The sequence below is a fragment of the Dicentrarchus labrax genome, unplaced genomic scaffold (assembly GCF_905237075.1).
Source record: "Dicentrarchus labrax unplaced genomic scaffold, dlabrax2021, whole genome shotgun sequence".
Taxonomy (NCBI): domain Eukaryota; kingdom Metazoa; phylum Chordata; class Actinopteri; family Moronidae; genus Dicentrarchus; species Dicentrarchus labrax.
The window spans coordinates 24,825,604-24,852,803 of NW_026136701.1; the positions used below are offsets into that span (position 1 = coordinate 24,825,604).

The 27,200-nt window shown below is 40.5% G+C and overlaps 3 protein-coding genes and 1 long non-coding RNA gene across 24 annotated transcripts in view; 2 read left to right on the forward strand and 2 right to left on the reverse strand.

Annotated features, from left to right (window-relative positions):
- dip2ca (disco-interacting protein 2 homolog Ca) overlaps window positions 1–6,107 on the forward strand; it is a 210,348-nt gene extending 204,241 nt beyond the window's left edge. For all 15 annotated transcript variants that reach the window (XM_051380870.1, XM_051381246.1, XM_051380962.1 and 12 more), the window contains 4 exons: window positions 416–490; window positions 1,008–1,182; window positions 2,263–2,386; window positions 2,698–6,107. In XM_051380870.1, coding sequence (XP_051236830.1) covers window positions 416–490; window positions 1,008–1,182; window positions 2,263–2,386; window positions 2,698–2,950 — 627 coding nt within the window. In that variant the 3' untranslated portion in view covers window positions 2,951–6,107. The remainder of the gene's footprint in view (window positions 1–415; window positions 491–1,007; window positions 1,183–2,262; window positions 2,387–2,697) is intronic.
- Window positions 1–27,200, forward strand: part of LOC127355896 (tripartite motif-containing protein 16-like) — a 167,438-nt gene that overhangs the window by 92,911 nt on the left and 47,327 nt on the right. The window lies entirely within an intron of this gene.
- Window positions 557–2,703, reverse strand: LOC127358672 (uncharacterized). Its single transcript, XR_007882499.1, has 2 exons — window positions 2,570–2,703; window positions 557–1,256 (listed from the first exon to the last, which is right to left on the reverse strand). It is a non-coding gene; the product is annotated as an uncharacterized LOC127358672 (long non-coding RNA).
- zmynd11 (zinc finger, MYND-type containing 11) overlaps window positions 7,615–27,200 on the reverse strand; it is a 29,327-nt gene continuing 9,741 nt past the window's right edge. For 2 of the 7 annotated variants that reach the window (XM_051383208.1, XM_051383617.1), the window contains 13 exons: window positions 25,403–25,438; window positions 21,444–21,605; window positions 20,321–20,398; window positions 19,072–19,164; window positions 17,529–17,616; window positions 16,856–16,911; window positions 16,592–16,669; window positions 16,094–16,212; window positions 15,314–15,713; window positions 13,726–13,800; window positions 12,702–13,007; window positions 12,423–12,608; window positions 7,615–11,703 (listed from right to left, as the gene is read on the reverse strand). In XM_051383208.1, the coding sequence (XP_051239168.1) occupies window positions 11,581–11,703; window positions 12,423–12,608; window positions 12,702–13,007; window positions 13,726–13,800; window positions 15,314–15,713; window positions 16,094–16,212; window positions 16,592–16,669; window positions 16,856–16,911; window positions 17,529–17,616; window positions 19,072–19,164; window positions 20,321–20,398; window positions 21,444–21,605; window positions 25,403–25,438 (1,800 nt within the window). In that variant the 3' untranslated portion in view covers window positions 7,615–11,580. The remainder of the gene's footprint in view (window positions 11,704–12,422; window positions 12,609–12,701; window positions 13,008–13,725; window positions 13,801–15,313; window positions 15,714–16,093; window positions 16,213–16,591; window positions 16,670–16,855; window positions 16,912–17,528; window positions 17,617–19,071; window positions 19,165–20,320; window positions 20,399–21,443; window positions 21,606–25,402; window positions 25,439–27,200) is intronic. The other 5 variants (XM_051383367.1, XM_051383425.1, XM_051383291.1 and 2 more) reach the window with 5 other exon arrangements.

The following is a 27,200-nucleotide window of genomic DNA, read 5'->3' on the forward strand; positions in this document are numbered from 1 at the left end:
AAGCAGCGGTTCCCAACCTGGGGGTCGGGACCCCCACTAGGCCGATATCTCAGCGTTTGGTTCACTTCTGTGAAGATATGTAAATTGTCTAAAAGAACAATGGACGAGAAAACACTGAATTGATCAGAAATGACGCCCATTAACTGTGTGATTGATACATTGATACATAATACAGACAGAGAATTGTATCAGAAGTTCAGTAAAAAGGAAATAATCTTCTCATAATTCATCCAAAATCACTCATTTTACTGAGTTCACCGTTGGTTTCACTGTGCAGTTTTTAATATAATATGAAATATCCATATATTATGTCACTGACTCAGTTTAATAAAGGATAGAAAAGGGTCCCTTATAGAAAAAAGGTTGAGTTAAAACACTTAAATCATTTAGATGTTGATGTTTTGTCTATGAGCAGATCCTGCCGGGGGTCCGAATCATCATCGCCAACCCAGAGACCAAGGGACCAATGGGGGAGTCGCACCTGGGCGAGGTATCACTACTTCTTCTTTTACCTGAATCAACATCACAGCAGACAGGAAGGGTCCATCTCACATACTTACAATCATCAAATGAAGGCGCTTTATTGAGCAACTTGACAGAAAATTCCACAATAATCTGAGTCATTCATTCATGATTTTAAGTAGTTTGTTAATATAATTAAACACAATAATCTTGTATCATTAAAAACTAAACTAAACACTTTTTGTTTGACATTAATTAATTAATAATGACAATAATCTGCAGCAGCAGTCAGTCAATATCTGCACTGCAGCAGTAAACAGGAGCTCCATGGGGCTGTGGCTCAGGAGGTACTCAGAAGGTTGGCGGTTCGATCCCCGGCTCCTCCCGCTGCATGTCGAAGTGTCCTTGAGCAAGATGCTGAACCCTAGATTGCTCCTGATGCTGTGCCAGTCGGGGTGTACACGTAGTGGAAAGCTCTGGGGGGGTCAGAAGACTAGAAAGAGCCGCTATCATGTGGTGTAACAGCTGCGGTCTCTTGCTTGCAGATCTGGGTGCACAGCGGCCACAACGCCAGCGGTTACTTCACCGTCTACGGAGACGAGGCGTTGCAGTCGGACCACTTCAACTCCAGACTCAGTTTCGGAGACACGCAGACCGTCTGGGCCAGGACCGGATACCTGGGCTTCCTCCGCAGGACCGAACTGACGGACGCCAGCGGAGGTGAGGCCCCGGGATGATGTGATTGTACGGTCGGTGTGTGTGATGGACGGGGGCTCACGCTGACCTTTAACGTTCTCATATGAGACAGAGGGGAGAGATAGAAAACAATCGGACTCACTGTTGTGTATTAACTTTATATATATATATAACTTTATAATCTAAAGCTGTCATTAAAAGCTGCAACCAAGAGTTAGTTCAGGTTGTGGAGGCAGAAACTGTTAGATAAACTATTCATCCATGGCGATCGCTGGCAGCCAGACTTTCACAGTCTAATGAAATATTAACACCTTCAGAGGATTTTGGGAAAACATAAATAGTAAGTGTGGCCACACTGACTCTGATTTCTATGTTTTTAGTTTATTATTTGACCTTTAACCAAAATCTGCTGAATGTGTTCTGATCAACAAACAGCAGCATTATCGCTGCAGTATTATTCTCTAGAGGATTTATTAACACATTTAAATTACATTTGTACTTTTTGTAACACTTCATATGACACTCGTGTCTATAATGCATTATAAACATACTTACAGCAGTTTATAATAATAGTTGTATAGAAAGGAATATCATTCTTTATAAAGTGTTTTAGAATGATTTCTAAGGTCAAGATACATCATAATTGTTAAGGATCATATTGTATTGTAATGAGTAATTCTCATAGTATATTATAATCAGTTATAATAAATTATTCCTAATGCTTTATAACATACTATAATCACATTATAATGCATTATAATAGTGATAATAGTACGTTATAAAGCATTTGAGTGCTCATAACTATAATTATACATAGCTATAAGCACACATAAGTATTATTAAGTATGTTGTTAATAGCAATGTAGAATTATTGGTATCAGCTCTCTATTTATGAACTATGAATATTTCTGAGTGCTTATTTTGTAATGATACAGTACTATAAGCTCAGTGTAACACATACATCATATATATGGGCATTATAGAAAGTGAGAAACAAAAAACACTTGTGAGATTGTCGTCAGAGGAGATCTGAAGTTACTGTCTGAAAACAAAGGTGTGTGTGTGTGTGTGTGTGTGTGTGTGTGTGTGTGTGTGTGTGTGTAGAGCGCCATGACGCCCTGTACGTGGTCGGCGCTCTGGAGGAAGCCATGGAGCTGAGAGGGATGCGTTACCACCCCATCGACATCGAGACCTCCGTCATCAGGACGCACAAGAGCATCACAGAGTGGTGAGAAACGACACGGCGTCAGAAATGTTTCTATCTGAATCTCTGCACTACACAGGAACGTTCCTGGCATTGGAACAGATTTCTACATCTACTTAGACTTGTTGAAGGATTTTCTGCTGGCATCCTAACAGATTTACATTTTAGTCACAGAAAAATAACCTTAAATGTCACGACATTACTCACTTCAGGGCTACAAATTGGTGCCATGTGTTGGGATTGCTGCTGGAAATTGAGTCATTTTGAGCTCCAATTATCCCAGAAACCCCCTGTGAGAACCTGGAGAGACATGTGTCGTGTTCTTTCTCCTCCAGCGCGGTGTTCACGTGGACCAACCTGCTGGTGGTGGTGGTGGAGCTGGACGGCTCGGAGCAGGAGGCCCTGGACCTGGTCCCCCTGGTCACCAACGTGGTGCTGGAGGAGCACTACTTGATCGTGGGCGTGGTGGTGGTCGTCGACATCGGCGTCATCCCCATCAACTCCCGCGGCGAGAAGCAGCGCATGCACCTGCGCGACGGCTTCCTGGCCGACCAGTTGGACCCAATCTACGTGGCCTACAACATGTAGCGCCCCCTAGCGGCCAACGTGGAAGGTGGATGAAGGATTGTTTGGGAAGATGCAAAGACGCTCTGCTCCTGAGACTGACAATAAAGAAAAAAACGGAGCCAGAGGCTGAGTTTGTGGCACGAGGGGAGAAGGCAGCGCTTGTTCCCAGGCTACGTAAAGCCGCCGACTAGCTCCCAGAATCAAACTGTTATATTTAGGCTATTAGCATTCAGGCCGAGGAGTTCGTACTCAGCCTGAGAGGAAGTGCAGTCTCCCCCATCCAGAGCAACAAACTCCCCCATTTGTGCCGATAGTTTACCGAAAAGTTGCAATCGTGCGGCCCGCAGACGGCGGAAGAGGACAATCGTTTGGCGGAGGAGATTCGGGCGTTTTAACTGCGTGTGGCTCACTCTAGAGTTTCCTGTTAAGTATTTGCTGAAGTCGCTTGGTTTAGTTTTTTTTTGTTTTGTTTTGTTGGTTCCAAAAAGTTTAGGCTATTTTTTGAAAAGAATATTTACACAAAAACACAAACTGTGGCAAAAATGATATTTACGTTTTTACGATATCAACCATTACAAAGAGTGAGATATGTTTTGATACGAGGGCGGGGTCCGAGGGGGCGAATCGCAGCTGTTTTAGGTACTACTCGTTTGTTTCATGTTAGCTTGTCGTTGGTTTTATTTTTTGTAAGCGTAAGTGTTACTTTTTTTTTTTTTATTCAGCATTATTCTCCGAAGCGTCCGTCCCATCTCAGCGGGAAACCAGCGTGCTAACCTTCATAAACTAACAGCTGCAGCCTTTAACTCCGTTTATTTTTCCGTACCAACACGCTTCGACTGAAGTAAAAACAATACATCAATTCATATCATGTAAGTATGTACAAAAAGAAACTGATTTAATTTATTTTGTTTCTCTTTTAGAAGTATATGACGAGACGTTCAAGAATGTTTTGCTCTTGAATATTTGCTAATATAAAAAAACAAAACAGCGTTGTATTATCTGGAGTGAAACACTCACATCAAGCATATTATGGAAAATAGAAATATATGATTATAGATTATATTAAAAAGATGAGTCGAGGATTCGCACCAGGCGGAAGACGTTTGACACGCGATGCTTTTTTATCTGCACGTTGGTCTGAAATGTTTCAGGCAGTTTGTCGGAGTCGATTCCAGCGTCCACGTGAAGAGTTCTGATCCAAAACATCCACTTTTACTAAAGTCTGGAAAGGTTTTCACCTTTCTCCATTAGGAAAGATAAGTTGTTATTTAACATTAGTCATTTGTACCCTTAACTTACCAATCGCTGCCTTCAGTTTCTAATTGATGCAGTCAATATTTCTGATGGATTTATGTAAAATTGCATCATTTCCCCCTTTTGGTTGTTCAGAAATTTGACGAATGACCTCGATTCTAAATAATTTTAATGTGTTTGCAGTGAAACAATCGTTCTTCCTGTGTTACAGTTTCTACACTTTTAAGTGACGTTAAATATAATGTGAGTTATTTGGCTTTTCCTCATTTCTGCTCAGTTTTTGGTGAATCACACCGACTTTAATATTCCGTATTTTTTTTGTGGGCTGACGGTCAAACACAAACACAAAACTGAGCTCTGGATATGCTTAATGTGTAGATTTCCAATGAGGGACACCTTTTCTATCATTGAGTAAACTAACTGACATATTTTATGGCTATTTCATATTATATTAAAACTGTACAATGAACCCAAACAGTGAACTCAGTACCTGCAGGAAGTTTGTGTAAACCAGATATTTGGATGAATTTTGAGCAGATTATTTCCTGTATACAGAACATTTTATATAATTCTGTGTCTGTATTATGTATTTTATCATTTTTAACAATCATACAGACTTAATATTCTTCTTTTCTGACAAATTCAGTGTGTTCTTGTCCCTGACCATTGTCCTATTAGACAATTTACTTCACATTTCTTCACAGAAGTGAACCAAATGCTGAGATATCAGCCTACTATGTTATTTAAGTTTTCTAGCATATCTTAAAATCAAGGCTAGAAAACTAAATGAGATCATTTTTAAAGTTTGGATTATTATTTAAGATATTAGGACACGGTAATGACCTGAACACAAACAGCCTTTTCCTTCATTAGAGAAGTTAAAACAACCAAAGAGCTCATAGAACAATGAGAAGGAAACACTGAATCCATCCAAAAAGAAGCCCAATAAGTATGTATCATCAAAAGAAAATTATAAAAATTCATAATACAGACAGAATTGTATAAAAAGTTCCCTAAAACTTGTTTGTGACGCAATATTTACAAGAAATAATCAGCTCAAAATTCATTCATTCAAGTTTGTACTGTTATTGTTATAAATTGAATATAGTATGAAATATCCATAAAATGTCACTTGGTCAGGGGTTGTCGGTTCACTCAGTGATAGAAAAATGTTGGGAACCGCGGCTGTAAGGGAACATTAAGTCATCCAGGAGCTGTGCTGACCTCTAGTGGCCACCAGCAGGAATTAAAACAAACCTATAAACAACTGCAGTTTGGATCAGAACTCTTCATAAATCACATTAATCAGGGAACAAACAGGTTTTCTGACGTTGAAAATGTAATAAATAGGAATAGTTTTAGTTTCTCTCCCGACTGGAATAAAACTCCTCAGTTCAAACAGACCAACAGCAGTTACTGGATTACTTTCTTTGAACACCTCCGGCTGGGAAAAGGTTGAATCCTCACGGAGACCTCTGAGTGTCTCCCGTACAGGCAGGAGGGCGAGCTGTTACTATTGTAAATATCAGAGTCAGAAGTCCTTCATATTTTTACACGGACCGACCAATCAGGGCTCAAACAGTGATGTCACGACAGGAATAAAGACTGAACCAGGAGGCAAAGGAGGCGTTTTAACCAGAGACCCTTTAACTCGTTACAGAGCTGCGGAGAGGTCGAAGGTCGCAGGGATACGACGTTCAGTCTGTGATTCGAGGTTGTCGGGGCGAGAATGTTCGAGTTTCAACACACGAAAAGAGAAAAAAAAAGCACTTTCTTCACCGTTTGTTTCTCTTTCTTTTATCAGCAAAAATGTATGTTTCCCCCCCAGTATGTTTTTTTTAAAGGTTTTAAAAAATGTCTTATTTGAGTTGACATGAAGTCTTTCAATTAAATAAATATTTCAAGAATTTTGACAGTAAAAAAATGGGATGTTGGTGTTTTTATTGTTTACATTGATTACGGTGAGTCCTACGTTGTCTTTATACATCCTGTACTGATAGAACTTACTGTACGAGGTAGGGATGAACCATATGGATTGTTTATCAGCTGATACCGATATATTAAAAAGTTATTAACCTGTAGTTGTTACACAGCCGAGGGTGTTAATGTAGAGAGCACATACAGATGATTTAATATTACATTTAATATCCAAATCTAACAGTTCTGATTCTGTTTTATTACTTTTTCTTGTAAAGTTCATTAAAATAACAGAACATAAAGCCAAATAAATGATTATTAATGTCCCCCGATAATTTATTATAATATAAATTTCCCATCATCGGGCGATGAATTATCTGATAATTATCGTGCATCCCTCGTATGATAATCTTTACTCTTTATTGTGACTGCTGCGACCGAACGCCTCCATATCTCTCAGGCTCATTAATGAACTGTCACTGAGTTTAGTTTTATCTTTATAGACCCGAATCACACATTTAATTAGTTCCCTTTTTAAATGATCAAACTAAATATAACTTTTATTCCATATTCAAAGACTATCTAAAGGAGAAAGGCAGCGTTAATAGTTTTTTTTGATCATCAACAAATCCCATGAAAAGACCAACAGTGTGTTTGTCCACTGGTTCCTACTGAAGACGTCACAGTGCTTCTGTTTGGGGACTATTTTCAGCAGCGGATGAATCCACATTCGGTGCTTTGTGAGTATTTGGAGCAGCGGGACGGCGTGTGTGTGTGTGTGTGTGTGAGTCTAAATAAACTGCAGTGTGTGTTCGTGGTGATGAAGTGCAACAGTGCAGCTCACTGAGGAGTTTAATGGAGGACAATTTGTTGGACAATCAGACAAATATCAGTATCTTCTAAGATCGGTGTCTCACTCTCTGGTGTTAGAAAGGTGTTCCTGTTTATTTTGGTCAGTATTGGACTAGTATTGGAGGTTATTTGAAGATTATACAACAGCTCCAGCTCTCACGAGGCTTTGACAGCATACAGCATGCAGTTTCTTTGTCGTTGATCCAGATAATAAAAGAGAAAGAAGTTGCGTCTTACCTGCAGTCGTACCTCGTCGTGCAGATACCTTCTGTTTTGAGTCTCTCCAGAAACGGTCTCCTGGTTACAGCTGTCAACATTTTAAGAGCTACTGTACATCTTTGAGAGACAGTAGTTCCATTTAATCATCATCCAGAGTAACTGGAGTATTGCTTCTGGAAAGAAATGTTTAATATTTTAAATATATTTAATGCTTTGAGCGCCACAAACATTCATTCCTTTGGAAATCTGGAGCAATAAAACCAAAACTATCTGCAGATGTAAAAATAAATTGAGCTAAATGATAACACATGATGTCATTTGGGTGAACTGAGCCTTTAAAAAGACACTTTACTGTCCTGTACAGTTCATTATTGATCGCAGTATAAAGTAAATTTCACATTTTCAGAAAGTTTAAAAAAATAACAGAAAATGGAAACACAGGAACTTGTTGATACATTTATTTCCTCCATGTTAGCACATAGAATATATTTATATACATATTGCTAGCTAAAGCATCAAAAAAAAAAAAAAAAAAAAATAAGGTCAGGAGCATAGAAAATGTTAAGCCACAATTAATAGTTTACATATGGACAGAACAGAAGATGACCTACAGGAGGTGAGAACAGGAAGCTTTACACTGGTTTTATTCCAGTTCCAAGTACATAAATACTCAGGAAGTACGAGCAGGAGTTCATCGAGTACTCACACAGTATGATGCACTACAACACTGTGGAATAACAACAGTGGAAAGTCTGCTTATGGGCGACGATCTGATCGATTCACTCACTTTTTCCAGCTGAAAACAGCCTCAAACGTTTGATTTAGCTCGACTGAAGTTCCAGAAAAAACAAAAAAAACATCATTGTCATATTGCAGTTCTCTGAGGGAGTGCAACTACGTCTTTTCTTACACGAGGAGAGAAAAACTAAAAACAAACGGAAAGAAAAAGGAGCCGTAGAAACACACACCTTTTACTCATGCAGTTAAAAACCAGAGATACAAACTGGAATGACATCAAAGAGTTTCCACAGCAGGAGAAAAATAATAAAACTGTTCACACTGAAATCTTTTTACGGCTGGATGGACGAATATAAAAACAGTCGGAGGAAAAAAGCGGCGTGTTGCCTTCAGGGTGGCGTGTGTTTGGGAGAACTTGCGTTTACTGCCTGGTTTTCAGCACGAGGTGTGAGGGATGCTGGGAGTTCACAGAAACACACGCGCCGAAGATGACACGAAGCTCGGAGCGCCGCGGTAACGATATGAGAACGGTTGTACATTGTACAAAACTAGAAACCAACAGTCATCCAGATCGCTGCGAGTACAGGAAAACAAAATATCTGTGAATTTACAATGTGCATATAATATGAGGGAGGAGATATTGACAGGATGAGCTTTTTATTTACATGTAGTGCAATGATGATTAAAAAAAAAATAATAGAAACAGACGGTTTGACCCTTAAAGCCTGCGGAGGTGTGGAAACACAACGAGAACATTTTTAAAAGACCTCTTTTCAGAAATCCGATATTAAAATAGATCCGAGGAGAGACGTCAAACTGCGGCTGAACTGTACAATAACATGTTACATCTTAAAGTGATACACTTAAATGAGTTTCCAAAAGAAAGACTCAGAGACGAGTGGGTGAAAGTCTGGAACAACGGTTACCGTAAATCCTCTAAAAGTGGACAGATTCAAACGATGATGATCGTATTGTGTGTTTGTGTACAACAGTAATGTTCCACCAGCTACCAACATATTGCCCGATGTCTCTTCTCCTCTTCGTCGTTTATTCAAGTCAACACTTCCTGTACATGCTTCAAAATAAGAGCCTTCCAGGGTTAAAGGTAGACTCAAACCGTCGGTTCATTGATTAGTAAGTTTGATCGAGAGAACATTTTGATAACGGATAAATGAACAGTGAATCAGTGAACAAGCGAATAAATGCTTCCAGCTTCTCAAATGTGAGGATCTGGGTGTCGAACAGACTATTATTATTATTACATTACATATTGGATCATTAGTTTCAGTCTGAACTCAGTGGAGGTTAACTGGCAGTTGCATAATGAAGTCCTAGTTTCACATCTTACAGCGCGTTGATTCCTCGTGAACTAACTGCAAACAGTAAACAGATCTTAGTAAATATTACGTACTTTATTCAGTTTGCCTGTAGTTTGGGGATTTATTCTGTCGATATCCGTTGGTGGATGTATTTACATTATTTCCTGGAAGAATAATTAGATTTTTCCTCCTGTACCAACTGCTAACATTTACAACCATTAGCTGCCAACTGTTAAATTCATCTCACACTATTTAGATCATTTATTGATCGTTTTGAGGAATTTCTAAAGAAAAAAAACATCCAAATTCTTTAATTTCAGCTTCTGAAATGTGAATATTTTTTTGGGGTTTGTGGACCAAACAACTGACTAGGATTAAGAGATTAATCGATTTTGTAAAAACAATACTTTGTTGAAGCCCTATTTCCCACAACAGTGAAGATATCGCAGATAAACTGTGTGCGACCGCCTGAACTGATGAAGGAAGTTTTTCCACTTACAGTAAAAAGAAGCAGCAGGACTTTCACAATAAGAGGAGCTGGATATAAAGTGGTTCTCTGTACGGAACCTGATTAAAGGCGCTGCCCACTGTGAGAGAATTTACGGTATTTTATTTGCCACACGATAGCAGAAGCACAAACTTATAAACAGCAATCTGTGGGTTTAAAAACAGCGTCTGTACAGAGTTACTGAAGTTTTTTCCTCCGTTCAGTCAATCTTCATAACTGAGGAAACAGTCAACAAATTTTAAAAGCGTCACACTTCTCAAAGAAAATTAAAAAAAACTGGCAATTTTATTGCCCCTTTGAAAAGAGAGAAAAGACTCCAAGCACCATATTTATACACCATCGACACTCGACATCCAGCGCAGGGAGAACTATAGAAAAGATTAATTTGATCATTCACATTTGCATAATGTTTTATATTGGTCCATCCGTCGTCACTGCTTATTAGACACCAGCGAGCTTCTGGTCTTCTTTATTTTTTTTATGTTTTTTTGTTTTACCGTAATGATAAAAAAAGACAAACTATGAAACTATCAACATGCATGAACTGGGAGGAAGAGGATGAGAAAAGAAAGAGAGACAGGCACTGACCACCAACTACAGCATAAGCAGTGAAAGAGTCTCACAGCGAGTTCCCTTCAGGATTAAAAAAAAAAAAGGAGGAGGAGGATTTCGAGTGCACGTCGCTAGAAAAAAACGACGCCGGTGACGCTCGAGAAAACGTTCGCAAACGTTCGGGTTGCGAGAGCGAAGACGAGGGAGATCTCTGATAGGTTCAACTAAATGTCAGAGTTTCTTTTGGCAATATTACAAGCATTTGGGTTGTTAAGGAAAAGTGTGCAAAAAAAAAAAAAGTGGAAAAAACTGTCAAATCATGGAACCTCTCTAAGATCCAGCTCAGTAAGGATTGCTGTACATTTCCCCAATTTAGAACAAATTAAAAAGTTTCTTTCTCGCTATCCGACTCATAAAAATTACAGTCTCGTAAAAAAAAAAAAAAAAATGTGCATAATAATATTAATTATAATAATAATAATAGTACATGGAAGATTTATTTTGTCGGCGTCTTTTAAGGCCGACCTCGTGACCCTGTTCCCAATAAGTGACTTAAGGACATTTTAGGTAGAAATGATAAAAGGTGCTATCCACCGCAAAATATATATTAACGTCTGTGAGTCATGTCGTCCACTATTTAAGATCATATGCAGTTTTTTGTCGTTTTTTTTATTTAATAGGTTTTCTCTATGAAAGCCGAGCTAGTTGAACGCTGCGATGGTACTTTACGGTATGTTTTCCTTTTTCTGTAAGATCGACGGTGTGTATTTGTTGCATTTACAGTAAGAAAAGTGATTTTTTTTTTGTTTGTTTTGTTTAAAAATTCAGGTAATAAAATGTATTCAGTTAATGCTCATCAGTTACTAAACACTTAAATAACACATTCTCCGACACACAAGCTCAAAAAATTAGCACTTCAGTAAAAGAAAAGAAAAAAAAAACAAAAATCAAAAGTCACAAAATCAACTCCGCGTTTTGAGCCGTGCCCTCGAGCAATCTGTCCACGATTCAGAGAGAAAACAGAAGATATAGAAAGAAAGAACTCAATACAATGGGTACGTTAAATAATAAAAACAAAATGTAAAAATAAAAAAAGAAAGAACAAATTGCTCTTTTCACGCAGAAAACATCGGGTCCACAAAGTTTTCAGGAAGGCAAGAAGAGAAGCAGGAGGGAGGTGAGTCTGTGTGTGTCTGTGTGTCTGTGTGTGTGTGTGTGTGTGTGTGCGTGCGCTGTAGACACTGACTGACGGGAGGAGGAGAGGGCGAGAGCCAATGGGGGGCGGGGCTCGTTCATCTCTTCCTGCGGCAGGTTCGTTTGTGGTCGGCGTGCCAGTGCTCCTGCTGACACTTGATGGAGCAGTACGAAGTGTTCCAGCAGCAGTGGTACATGGCCTCCTCCTCGCAGTTATAACACTGAAACAGCACAAAGCTTCACGTTCAACACAGATACACTAACGGTGAGTCAGCACTACGAGTATCAATACGTTCAAATTCAATCAGTGGAAAGGCCGAGAGGAACTCCGCTACAACACAAACAACATGCAACCTGTTTAACACTAATTATAAAGAGAAATATAATTATTAATGCAGGAAGTTTGTGTAATTGGGATGAACTGTGAGCAGATTATTTCCTGTGAATATTGATCAGGGATCAGTTTTCTTGATATTTTAGGAACATTTTATACAATTCTCTGTCTGTATTATGTTTTTAATGCATCCTTAATGATTTAAAATCCTTATTTTTTGACAATCTCAGTGATTTCTTCTCATTGTTCTATCAGCTCTGTGGATGTTTGAACTTTTCTAATGCAGGATGAAGCTGTTTGAAGTCTGTGGGTACAGCTCCCTTTTTAGGTCTTCATTGTTTTTGGCCATGAATTTATAGTGAACCATCGCACTTCATGTACGCCAGCAGTCACAAATTAATTTATTTTCCAGATGACAGAACCATTTTAAAACTTCACTTTTTGGCCAATTTGAGGAGAGAGGACAAACACAGGAACTCTGTGAGAAAGGTCGTGCGATTGAATAAAAGCCTCTGGTTTCAGCTCATGAAACAATAAAGTTTTAGTCAAAAACATTCAAACTTGAGCTGCGGATAAAACCTGGTTCGAGATTTGTCCAGAACTCACCCACTGCTTCTTCTTGGTTTGGGAGATGAGCTGTTTGTGTTGGGCCACCAGCTTCTTCACCTCCTCCACCAGCTCCTCTTTACACTTCTCCTTCACCTGCTTACACTTCCTCTCCATCTCCGCCTGAGCGCTGGCCACCGCCTTACTCACCGCCTGGCGCTTCTCCTCCTCCATCTCGGCCCGGAGCTGAAGGGACAGAGACAGACGGGACACGCTGGCTTTTTAACTCAAACTCTCAACAAGACACAGAAGTTTCCAATCTTCTGCGCTTGAACGCACCTTCTCCAGAGCCTCTCTGACCACCCTCTCCGTCTCCCTCTTGTTGTCCGCCTTCATCATCTCCTTGACGTCATTGAAGACCTTTGTGTACTTCTCGTGGCACATGTTCTGGCAGGCGCCGTCGCTGTTGGTCTGTGTGCCGCGGTGCAGCGTGCGTGGCGACCCTCCGTTGGCCTTCTTGGTCTGCGTGGAAACAGACAGCTTCTCCGGCTGCTGCGGCGCCGAGGACACGGGGATCTCCTGGCTGGAGCTGACCGCCTCCATCTCGGGCTCCGGGTCCTGGCGGGGAGGAGAGGATGGGAGACGCTGTAGGTTTTAAGTTTTTGACATAGAAAACAAGTTAATACCATAGTATGACTATATGATGGAAAAGCAGCAGGGACGATATGGACTAGAATTCTTCATCATCACATTTTTCCATCACTGTATAACAAAATAATTCTACTGTTTTCGAAGTAGAGTCCTCGAGTTGGTTGTATAATAATGAATATTTCACATATATCTCACATTTCTGTGTTGGAAGTTGGAACAAGGGAAGGAATCAGGTTGGTTGCTTTGATTAACTGTCATTTATTGTGATTCTAGCTTGATAATTTGATCATTAATTGACTGACTTTAGAAGATTCCTTAAGACAAAATCCTCTCAAATTGGAGGTCTCCCGAATAAATGGCGTAAATGGATGCTGTATTAAACTTTAGAAAAATCCTCTAAATTGATGGTCCGTGTTTGAATTAAATAAAAAAATTTAAAAATACTTAATTAAAAAAATAAAAAAAGCCCCGATACTGTGTTTGAGTCCAACAGCAGTAACAGAGAGCAGAAATGTTTTACATGAATGTAACACACTCAAACATTTTTGATAGGATAGAATTTTTTTCTTCTTCTAATAACCCTTAAAGTATCTATAATAATAATAATAATAATAATATATTTTCTTTTATATCTGCAATAAGCGAATATCAACGAATGCATCAGTTATAACAATCAGTGTAACCACAGGGTGATTTCTGTAGGCTAACTTACACTGACTTCTTCTTTGGGCTCGACCATTTGAGATCGACGACTTTTCTTAGCCTTGGGCTCCTGGCTGCCTTTGAGCTGGAAGAAAGATAAAAAAAATACCAAGTTGTTTCTTTCTTGTTCCAGTGTAGACTGAGAACACTGTAATAAGGAGAGAACCTGGAGGCAAAAGATGTTTACGATCTTCAAACAGTTCCAAAGGCTATTAATTATGTGTTTTATTATTTGTGTAAAGTGGCGAAAGTCTTCGATCACTTGAGAAAATTCATCTTAAATCCATTAACCAGGAAGAGTAGAAAATAAGACTGAAAGGAAAACTATAGAGAGCATCAGAATGTCTTTTTGAGCCAAATTGAATAATGAATAATTTTAAATACCAGTACCATGTTTGTGCTAACAACGTTCAGCCACCAGATGGCACTATTTGCTGTATTTATCCTTACAGTATTTCAGTTTGTGTCATTTTAATGTAAATATATTTCCCCTGACACTTTACCTGGTGACTTTGTTGTCTTTGTGCTGCTCTTTTATTATCTTATTTTTCTCGTAAGCGTGATCTACCCGTTGGGTTGGTGTTTGTCTGCAGCATAGGGAGGTACAATCAAAGAGAAACCCTCAGAGGAAGTTTGAACTGGTGTTAACAAGACTCACAAATAAAGGCGTGAATGTTCAATGTGTTGTGACAGTGAGAGAAGCTGTTTGACTTTGTCTGTGAACATTAGCTGCGGAGAATAAAACAAAGTCAAGATGACAGAAAGACGAGAATAAACTAGGCAGCAAGAGCTCGATGAAACAAACTTCACGGAGCACAAAGGAAATGTCACATAAATAAAGAGAGAGCCCGATTACAACCACTCACTCTTCCAAACCCAATGTGGAAAGATCCAGCAGGCAGGAACAAGAAATCTCTGACCAGTGGCAGATGACCAGATTTGGTGCTTCTGAAACTGAGTCAGGTGTGGGAGACTGCACTCCTGTCTATCTTCTGTGAAGACCTGGTAGCTTTGACAAGAACCCTCTGTCTGTCTGTCTGCCTGTCTGTCTGTCTGCCTGTCTGTCTGTCTGTCTGTCCTGATATTAACGTAGGTTCCTTCTACATTCATCAGATACTGGTGCTACAGCAATCTGCTGTGCATAATACTACCTCATACACTTCCTGAAGGCCTTTCACAATAAATGCATTTTAATGTTACGACACTGAGATGTGCTGCTTAGAAGACAGTAAGCGTAGCTGACTCGTCACTTGGTTTCAGGAAGACCGTTTTAACGTGGTCAATTGCACAAATTCAATTGTTATTGATGAAACCTAACGTACTGGAGCCCAACAACGAGGACTCCTGGCTCCTGAGGTTGAGGTTGTATGTCTAACTTGCAGCGTGCAGTGAGACGTCTCTGTGCTGTGCAGAGGGACATGATCACAGCTGCTCGTTGCAGTTTATAGCTGACGTATGAGTTGCATTTAAAACTCCAGATACAAAGACCCAATTCTGCCACATGTATCAGCACATCCAGCATGATGCATCCTGTCATTTGTAAGATGAAAAGAACAAAACAATATCTATTTAAAGAAGCAGCCATCGACTGAACTGACCCAACTTACATGTCGGACCTGCTCATTGCTGGTGGAGGAGATGCTGGACTCGGCTTCGTCTGTCCGCTCCAGCCTGTCCGTCCTCCCGCTGCCCTGCTGCTGCTGCTGCCGCTGGTTCTGGTTCTGGCTCTGGCTCTGGCTCTGACTCTGACTCTGACTCTGGCTCTGGCTCTGGCTCTGGTTCTGGCTCTGGTTCTGGCTCTGGTTCTGGTTCTGCTGGAGATGCTGGTGTGGCATGTTGGCGTCCTCCATCTTTGTTTTCCAGAAGCGTCCTTCCCTCAGGAAGCGCTGGTACACCTCCAGCTCCTCGCACGCCTTCTTCCAGCCGTTGCTGCGCTTCACCTGCAGCTGCTGAACGCTCACCTTGATGTCCTGGATGTTGTCCGCGGGGATCCACGCTCTGGGTAAGACCGGGACAACAGTGCTCGAGATTAACCTAGCAGCACTACATTTCAATGAATGACTGCTGAACAGTCGAAAGACCAACAAAGACAGGTCTTGGAGAGTTTATTTTTTCTGCGCAGTTTGAAGTGTTTCATGATTATCTGCGTTGTAAAATTACTGGTTTTGTCAGTGGAATCTGGTGGCATCCATTTGTTGTGCTCCAGTGCTACATTTAGTGCAACCGCTTTATGAACGGTGTGCACACCTGTGAGAACAGTAACAGTCCTCATTGAGAAGGATAACAAACTAAAGATGTCTTGTAGTAATAAGTAACACAAACTGCTGCTATGAGAAGTGACGCAGTGTGTTGTTGTGACGTCTGCCAGCTGTGCTAACCTCTGGTGCTGGTGGCCAAAGAAGCGTACGTCCACCTGGTTGTCCTCCCTCTGAAGGACTTTGGCCGGCCAGTAGCCAAATCCTTTCATCTTGGCCCACACCAAGTCGTGGTTGGGGCTCTGCCGAGGTAACACACACACAAAAAGAAACCTAATAGACCAAAGATACGACCCAGCGGTGTATTTGTAACCAATAGAGACACTGAGCTGACATGAAAGAGCCACATCTGCCACTCCAGAATAGCTTTAATCCACACTCTCTCAGATCAAACATCTACTCTTAAATTATCAGTTTTTTAGTGACATTAATATTAAATATAATTATAATTGTATCTTACGACTGCTACCAATTATAACAGTAGTATAAAAGTAATGCTTCTGCTGTTAAAGAAGCAAAAACATTTAAAAGATAAAACTGTGTGTTGCTGCATCTGTTACGAAATACAGTCTGACCCCGGGGCGCCGTAGTTGGGCCTGATGGAGCGGGTTTGGTACTCACACAGGGATAACAGAACCAGTTGTCTGGCCGGGCGTTCGACAGGTAGAAACAGTTCTTACACAACAATAACTCATTCAACTGGAGGAGACAAGATGGAGGTAGAGAGAAGGAATGAGGGGACAAAAGAGGGAGAAGGGTAAGAAAAGAAAAGTTCAGTCTTAAACTTTTTGAACAAATCTGGACACAAATTTAAAATTAAAAGGAGACGTATACCAACAAACTCTTAACATCAAAACTAAACTACATTTTAATACTCTGAAGTACCTCGTGGCATGTGTCGCTGAAGAGCAGCCGTGCAATCTCTGCCTGGTCGCTGTGAACTGCAACAAACAGAACAACACTCAGCAGGTATTACAGATTACAGATTATCCAGATTGTAACCGCCATCTCTTAAAACCAATAACACTTGGTAATTACTTTCCATCTTGTTTTTCAGATAATGGAGACAAATCTGGTATAAAATGACACATACATATTGTTACATGTCATAATAATAATAATCATACTTGAGAGGTAAAAAATAGGGAGGATTTCATTCATTGTTGTCCAGGTGGAAACAGTAACAGCCACAGCAGAGCGGGTTCATTATAATAAAGTGAAGCTCTGCATAGGCTGGTTCAGCAGTTATACACACTGCACAGGGAAAATGTGTCAAATCATGAGAAATACAGGAGAACTGAAGGGAGAAGTGACCCCGGGAGGAAACCGGGAAAGGGAGGGTTGATAAGTGTGCAACTAACTGATATTACTGTATCAGCACTACTATCCAACAATGTCAGCCTTCAAACTAAACGCAAAAGAAACCACAGTCAACATTAATCTGCAATCATTGATTGATTTATCGAGAAAACAGTCGACAGATTAATCAACAATACAAATGATCATTATTTTGCAGCCCTGCACTCATATATATTATATATGTACGACTTTGACCTACCTCCATACAAGATGGCGGTGTTGTGAACAATCAGCTGAGCGTCTGCTTTGAACTCCTCAAAGGTTTTATATTTTCCTTCAGTCAAATTCTGACAGGGAGAGAGAGAAAGAGAGAGAGAGAGAGAGGGACAGAGAAAGAGACAAAAACATGTGAGAGAGACAGAGGGAGAAAGTTGGTCAGAAAGAGAGGGTGAGGGAGAGTAACAAAGAGACATATTCACATGCTGGGCGTTTGTTTGGTGACCAACATGAGAGAGGTCCAGGAGAGGGCAGTGTATTTATTAAACACACACACACACACACACACACACACACACACACACACACACACACACACACACACACACACACACACACACACACACACACACACACACACACACACACACACACACACACACACACACACACACACACACACACACACACACACACACACAGGTCTGGGCAGTGCTCCAGTGTGTCTGGCAGAGGCTGGGTGTGATGCACCACTGACCACAGCACAGCAGAGTCCTGTCTGACCTCACACACACACACACACACACACACACACACACACACACACACACACACACACACACACACACACACACACACACACACACACACACACACACACCCACAATTCTAAATCACAACAATTTATCTAACAGTAAATGAAAAAAATATTTTTAAAAAGTGAATAAAACATTGAGCAGTTCCGATAAATATCTAATACTAATAATCTTTGGTTTAATCCAGAGATTTGTAATCTGTGATCGGGCGTCTCCGGGGGGGGGGGGCACTGTAGAGTTGAAGCTCTGACACACCTCGTGGAGGCAGTTAAGGTACTTTAAACCCCAGAGTCCCTGATTGCTGCAATTTGCATCAAAATGTGTGAAACAAGCAGAAGATAAGGTTTTATTTCTCTGATGCTTCCTCACCAGCTCTCCTCATAACCCACAGACTGCAGGCCGGACACACATCGAAGCTGGGTACACGAAATAAACAAAGCGAGGACACAACTGGGAGAGTTTCACAGTTTGTTTAACGACCTCCGCCTGGATAGCACCTGGTTTCAGGGATGTTTCTGGCTCACTGTGGAGCAGTGGAACCGGTACTAACGTTGGATTGGCCACTGCAGTTCAACGTCTCTCTAAAATTTGATTCTGTTTCAACTTTTTTGTTTTTCTTTTCAGCATCCCCTGCAGCCCCCCCGCCACTGACTACCCCCACTCAATGAATGGGAGGACTGGTGTTTGTGTCGACTCTCAGTCATATCTAAGCAAACAGGCATGATACACATATTTTTAGATTCAGTGTGACTAAAGACTTTCACTGTTCTTAATCTACACTGGAATATGAAGAGTCTCCAACGTCCACTGCTAAACATCATTAAATACACATAAAATAGCAGATAATCCTTATAACTAAGAGTGGATGCTTCAGTATCGCAGACAGTAAAGTCAATAGACGTAAATAAGAAACAGATGAAGTAGATAAAGAGTTAGGCCAGTATTAAGATACTGGGGGTTTTATAGAACGATGCTGGGCATGATGGTTACCTCCTGGATGTTTGAGACGTCCAGCGCAGTGTGGATCAGCCTTTTGTACATCGGATGTTTAGTGTCTTTGCCCTTCTTGTTCAGGTCCACTGCCTGCAAAGTGCAGGAGGGATAATGGTTTAATACTTCATCGAGAGGAGGAGGAGGGTGTTAGACGGAGTAATGAAGCACAGGCACATGTGTGACCAGCAGAGATGGAGGGATCATGGAGGGTAAATGAGATGAGATTTAATACCGTTTTTAAAGGGGTGGGATGAAGTGAGACAGGAAGGGGGAGAACAAGAGAGGCGGAGGAAAAGTAATGAGACTTAACACAACTTTTATAGATCAGAGGTTAGAGACTGAGGGAAGAGAGGGAGAGACTGAAGGAAGGATAGAGGAGATGAGCGAGCAGATGGAGACGTAACAGATGAAGAGACCGAGGAAGGCGTAATGGGAGGAGAGTGAGGAGCCACAACCACAGTGCAGATTTAAGGCCGAACTAAATGTTAAAATGGGTTTCAAATCTATTATTAATATCTTTTTATTATTCAAATAAAGAAAAACACATTTAAGTGCCTCCCAGTTCCTGAGTGGATGGGCTGGTATGTGTAAGACAATGTTAACAAACCTGTGCTGCTAATTGTGGCATTAAAGAATAAGGGTCAGTGCAGTTTGCAGCCAATGGCTTTTCGTTTAGAAATGAGAAAAAACTAAATCGGGAAACGAGGCGGTTTTCTACTTTTGTGTTGATAATAAAAAACAGAAAACGGGGGGGGGGACTATTTTCCATTTTTTGTTTAGAAAATAAACCGAAAAAATGACCCATTTTGTTCCCCATATTTGTGAATGGTAGTCGGGAAACAGTTACAACTTACAGATTCTGGTTTTCTCATTTCCAAACGAAAATCCAAACGAAAATCCGAACAGTACTCTGACCAATAAGGCCCAGTGCACGGCATCCAAAGCGTGGCTAAAAGTGATACAGCTATTGGTAATGACTGCGTGGAATCATTGGCTTTAATGCAATGGTGAAAATTCATCTGACATGATTCAAATTTCCTTAAAATCCAAGCAAAATCACGCAGAAAGCAGCAAACATGCAGCTCGCAGTGGCAGAGTACAGTCTAAATCTGCTGAGAATGGAGGTGGTTTCGGCTTTCAACACATCTCTCTTAAGAAATATGACAAGACTTAAGAGCCAGAGGATTCAATAAGACAAGGAACTGTCATACATGAGGTAGAAATAAATATAAAAGGTTGCTCTCACCCTCTCCTTCATACGCTGGACGATGAAGCGCAGGTATTTACTCATCTCCTGTTTGTTCAGGTTCTTCTTTTTACTTCCCTGCAGGGAGGAAGGAGGGATGATGTGGAGGGAAAGAGGAAAGAGAGAAGGGGAAGTTTTAGAACCATTGCGGGTTCTGACCCTGTAATCCACACGCTCCAGTACAAAGACACACTTGCACAAATGCAATGTCAGAAATATACAAAAGGCAAGAAACCTGGCAGCGGAGACAGGAAGTGAAAAGAGGAATAAGAATATTCAGACACACAGAATAATAAGTATAAATAAGTAATAGTTATTGAAGAGTGAAAAACAAGCAGGTGTCTCTGTTGGCATTCAACTTCCAGTGAAACCAACAGGTAGTTATTAGCTTTCTGCTAACACCAACGTTGGTTTCAATGACAAATACTGACACTAAGAAAAGTCATTACTTAAATGTAATGAAAATAACACCCTCACTGGGGTAAGAGGTTAACAGAAAGGTTACAGGAATGTTATTAAATATGATCATAATGAAGAGTACAGTACAGACAGAGAAAGTATCACTGTAATAGCAGTGTGGAAGGACACAGTTTTACAGGTTTCAACAGGTTAAATTCACATTTTAAGACCATGATAATGCAGTTTAGGACCTATTTTACTTCCATACTGGCAAAAAGGTACGAAGGATATGAGGGAAATTCAGTATTGGTTCTATGTTGGTTTTGTTTTGTAGTTGTTGCAGCATAATCAATATACATTTTCCCCCAAAAACACATTTAAAAGAAAGACTGATAACTGATAATGTTAACTTAAGACCTGTCAAAATCAATTGGATTATTGGATTTTAGACTTTTTAAAGACCCTGTGGAAGGATGAACAGAAAGAATAGAGGAACATTTTGGATCCAAAATCCAAAAGAGAAGATTGTTAGGCAGCTTCAACTCTCAAACATTAATTTATGATACATTTAAATTGTCCAGCTTTTGTTTAAAACACCAATACTGAACACCTACATGTAAACTCCTAACCTGATCCCCATTCCCTAACATTAACCCTAAAACCTTTTCCTAATCCTCCAATGGCCCAAAAAATAATCAAGATTGAACAAGTTGGACCGCCTTACCCTGCAGACGACACACTGCCAGTGGGATCCTCCGTCTCTGGGCTTGAACTCCTCCGACAGACACTTGAGGTGATAAACCCGGAAGCAGTTGTCACACGTGAGGACGTCGCCCGGTAGGTGACACTCGAAGCAGTACCAGTCGTGGCTCTCCGTCTCCCACTCCTGGAGGGGAAGACACGGCAGAGCACAAGTTTGGGTGACCCCCCCCTCCAACCCGCCTAAGCACGGCAGGGGAGGAAACAACTCTCTTCATCCTCAGGTTAGGTTAACGCTGAATACAAGAGAACATTGGCTGGTATCTTGTTAAAGTGGCTGCAGGTGTATACAAATGTTTCACTACTTTTGAGTTGTTCCAAAATGTACCAATCCAGCGAATCCTAGTACTGCACAGACAATTCCAGCTGGTCCACCCAATGGCTCCAGATCTGGTAGCGTCTGGTATATCTGCACACTCTTATTCCTGTGTATTTTCACCAGCAACTTCATAATACACCATTTAATTTAAACTCAAGAAGCTCTCTAAATGCAAATTGAACAGAAACTTTCACACAGTCCTTGGAAAAATTTAAAATCTTCCTGAATGTGAATATGGAAATATACAGAAGAGTAGTGGTATTCAGGGAAGTAGGAATAAAGAAACTGAAGGGATTTTTTGTGAAGTTAATTTAGACAAGTCACACCGGCTCTCAGTGACAGCAGGCGGTGACGGCGTGGAGTTCATAGCATTTAGCCGAAAGGTCTCAAATTCAAACTGTGAAGCAGCTAAAAGGAACTGAGAGAGAAAAATGGATGAGAATAATAAAACTCCTCTTCCATTTAAAATAATGTTGAGCAGCTTTTCAGCAAGTGGAGCTGCTGGGTGTCAACAGCAAGAAAAAGACCTGATATATATATGAGTATATGTGTGGTTGAATTATTGCCAAACACTAATCTGTTTAAAGAAAAGATCTATTGAATCATTTCCAGGAAATGTCTTCATGTTTGGAGCGTTTGAATTCGTGTCTGGAAGGTGCTGAACGGATGAGAGTGAGGCCAGTTTGACAACTTATTCAGTGCATTATTTATACATGGTTTCAACTACTTACATTTAAGACTTTTTAACACTGTAATGAATGCAGTTTAAGACCCATTTCACTTCCATACTGGCAAAAAAATACTTACAGTATTGGTTATATGTTGATTTTGTTTTTTTGTTGTTGTTTCTGCACAATTAACACATTTAAAAGCGAGAAAGATAAATTTAGCTTCACACAAGTAACGTTAACTTAATTAATCCATTCATTTATTTAATTAAAATCATATTGAAGACATTCTAAGGTCTAAAAATTGGATTATGTTTAAGAATCTGCAGACACCTGTGTTAATACGCACATTACTGTCGTCCTCTAATTTTCATTCATGGGTTCAAGTGAAGGGCACAGAGACGGAAGTATGAACAGCTATAAATTCAACTACTCCTCAACCTGTCAAGAGTCCAACTCCTCCCACTCACAGTCTGGACCGACTCAGTAGGGGAGAGCAGGAGAGTCGTGACTGAGTGCCACTCAATGAAAGCTTAAAAAAATATATATAAAAAGCACTTCACTCTCTTTCTTGATTTTTTTCTCCATGTGTTCATGTGGGCTGGGGTTGGACTGGACTGGAGGAAGCAGACTAGATTGATCTCAGAGGAGAATATCTTATTGGGAATGTGTCTTTTACACCAAAGACTTTCACGAGAATTCACGCTGCAGCATGTTCTTCTGTTTCAAAGCACACGTGCAGATTCAAACCGATCTGGACTAGAGCGCCATCATCGGAAGTCTCGGGGTAAAACGAGTCCAAACACAACCATAAATAGTCATGAGGACAAATGAGTGAAGACAGCTCTGACATTCGTGCTGCCAGTGAGGCTGCAAACACCAAAGACCCTGATCAGAAGCAGGACCTGCCAGGAGGAAGCACTCTACACTCTGAAATCCAGGGGTTCCTCAGGGAGCTCTTTTAAAGGATCAGCTACAACTGTTTGATACCTCACCAGGATCAAGGAAGGGGAAACGTGATGGGACGTTCGTCTTTACAACTTCCAGGCGTTTTATACTCTAGAGTAATTACCAAAAGAATACGTGATATGGTCGATCAGGTAAATGATAATTAGTTGCAGCCCTGAAGTAACGTATTAATAGAGAAGCTTATCTTTTTGGTCATTGTGGATGTTTTCAAAACGCATTTTGTAAAAGTCCTGTCTGTAATAAATCTTTTAAAAACATCCAGAGACTGTTTTTTTTTCTCGTATGTACACTGCACATAAGGAACATAGCCGACATTTTTTATAAGAATTCCTGTGATTTATATCCTTAACAAATTATGGCGATATGTAACGAACGGTGAAATTTAAAGTTTCAGCACTCTCCAGTGGGCAAACTATTTAATGAAGACACCGTTTCTAAATTACAGAAAACTTATCTTAGACACATCTTCCTATTTATATATTGATATAGATACACCTGCTGACTGATAACCTGGCCAATATATTGTAGGTGTATAATCTTTGTAGGCTACATTTTCTTCAGGCAGTACAATCATTTAGGATTATGGATTGTTACATTTTAGGTCATTCTTTGGTTTATACACAGATTTGTGAGTAGTATACTCAGCCGTGATCATATATTTATAGCAAACTCTCTCTCCCAGGGGTTCATCTAGGAACACGTTGAGGCAACCGCCCCATTCACATATTCCCAAATGAACAGAACTGAAGGAGGGGAAATTTCTCCAGGGTTCACAATTAACGGCAATTACATGTGTGGATACACACACGTGGATGAAATCCATCCACAGTTTCCTCAAAGGACTTCTACTTTTTAGAGCGTGAGAGATTCTTCACCCACACAAACACTTGACAACACAGAAATGGTCCTCGAGTTCTGTCGAATGTCAACGGGCACTTCACTATTGTTGGACTGTCTGATGAAAGACAAGTGGCTGATTTCAAACGGCTGGAGCCAAGGACAGAGTGTCTCAGCAAGGGAGTTAAGTCAGGAGTGCTGATAGTATTGGGCCCAAACAAACCGGATATTATTACAGCGACAATGTACCACTGAACGTTAAAATAACAGCAAAACATCAGAATGTTTCATTAAAAAGTTAATATATTCTAATAAAACTGTGTTTAATCCAAGTTCAAAAATATTTAAGCCCTCAAATTTACCTAAAAAAAAACTTCTCTAAACATCCATGAAATACCTCAGTGCTTTGCAGAGGGAGAAATGGGCCTTGACTAACAGCTGCTGACAAAGGCAGGGGCTGGGATAATGGTGGAGGAGTTGAGGCAGCCAGAGGGTTGGGTTGCCTTCAGCCACCTTTCCCACCGCGTTCATACTCTGGTTAACAGCTCTGCGCTGTCAGCGTCAAGCTGGGACACGCCACAGAGCCGAGCGAGGCTGAGCAGCGGGGTTAGCGTGCCTTCTAATGACCGGCACAAAACAACCCCAGGATGCATCTCCACCGCCTGCTTCTCTAAAAGGTAAACCAGCTTCATCTGTAGTTTGACGGTCTAAAAATGCACCTTCACAAGTTGTACCAAGGTTTCTACACGTTTGTATTTTTAAAACTCTTTTCAGGATTTTGGCTGGTGCACATTTAGGCTGTTAGTGGTTGGTGGATTTCACAAATGAGGCACATCAACAGCCACCAATTTACTCACATGCATAATCAAACTCAAAATGAAATCCTATATTTATTTTTTACTACATATCACTTAAAAAAGGTACAGGTGGGCAACATGGATAAAATCCTCTCTCACGGTACAGGTCATTGTAAATGAATAACAATATATATCAGAACACAACAGTATTTCTAATGGATAAAGTCACCAAACATGAAAGTCTGTTTTGGCTTTTTTTTTTTTAGCAAAAGAAATACCGGACAAAGCACTTAAATCACGTTGATGAAAGAATTCATATAAAGTCCAATATTACCATTAAGCTGTCCTGCTCAGTGATTTCCAACACTGCCTATGATGTTAAAGGAAAAGACAATATGATATGGTAAAATATGTGACAGTACAAAAGAAATATAAATGTATACTCTCTCTCTCTGTTCAGGAAACCCAGGAAATAGTTTGACTGAGATGATAAACCACATTGAATGTAGCATTAACTGTGTGAAACAGCACCTCTCCTCCTCTTCTTTAAGGGTTAATGCTTTATTACATGAGTGTATAAACTGTTTATGATGCTAGCGGAGGCGTTCTTGCGCTCAATACTAACAGTGTTATTACACAACTGTGATAAACTCATCTGAGAGCAACCTTCAAAAAAACAAGTGTCAAAAACCCTGAGGAGGGTGTAAAGATGAACAAGGAAGTTCATTCAGCTTCTTCAGAATCATGTGTTAGTAAATTAAATGAAGTAATTTTACAGTGTTTAAGTTCTTACTGTCAAAGTGCATCAACACATCATCTCATATTTATTGACATGCATCACAAGTGCGCTGATTCTAATCACTTTAAACTATCACCAAAGCATCCAATTGTTGTTTTAATGAAATTCAGGGTGTGAGTTCACAGATTAAAAAGGTAAATCACTGTGGGGGAAACCTGGATTTAATCCAATCTGACTCGAGGCAGTGCATGTAAAACTTGTTTTTCAAGAATTCGACTGTTGCTATTTCAAATGTTATGATCAGTGTGTAAAATGTGCGGTTATCTGTTCGAGTAAATATTCCTGCGGTCAACACAAGGACACAGCACATGCCAGCTGGATTGAATCCAGGCACCTGCAGAGGAGGGGGGGGGGGCTACCTCTACTGCTTTACAGTGTTTCTCACATTTAAACTCTGTCCACTGAGTGACTGCGAGCCTGAGAGAACCGGCTGGGTTACTAGAAGCAGGCATTGAGAAAACTAAAGCGCACAACCACACAAACCACAACCACCCCTTCCTTCCCTCTCCCCACCTCCTCCGTGTTTCATCAATTAAATGAAGAGAAAAGGGAAAATAAGCATGCCAGACAGAAGTTAAGAACACAGCAGAACACACCTCCTCTGAGGAGAACTACAACTACCAAGACCAAAAATACTACAAACGCACAGATGCTTGCTACCAACCTGCGGCTATGCTAGCATTGCTTGTGATCTCACATTTAAAGTGTGATTCAATTACTGTTCAAGCTGTAATTTTACACTTGATATTTGACTCTAGTCGGCAGTGTCTGAATGCCAAGCACTGGACGCAGCTTAGAGCCGGACCAAGTGAGTGTTTGTGTGTTTATTAAAAAAGAATAAAGAAATCAAGCAACGGCACATCTGTAGATGAGTAGCGAGCACATATTTCATCATCATCATCAAATCACTTCCACAAGAAATTTGGCCACGTAGACACAGCGCTGCAATGGACTTTCATGAAGCTTTTTTACAGTATAAGTGAAGGACAGCAGGTAGCTTCTGGCAGTGTGTTTAATTCTGTACTGAAGGCCCGCATGCAGACAGATGTCCAAATGGAAACCTGATAATGTTTCTCAGCTTTCACCTTGTGTGATAATTTCATTGAAGCTGCAGCGAGCGGTAATCACGAGCATTACAAAGTGCAAGACGACTGAATTTCTCGCCACTGGCACTGAAGGGCTTTCTATATGATGAGCCTACAACTTGTGCACTAACCAGAACGTACTGTATGCTGTTGGCAACCTGCATAAAAAGATTCACTCAAATCCCTGACTGCACTGCATGTGGCAGAGCCGATTTCTCACAGAATGATGTTAGTTAAGAGAGGGGGGG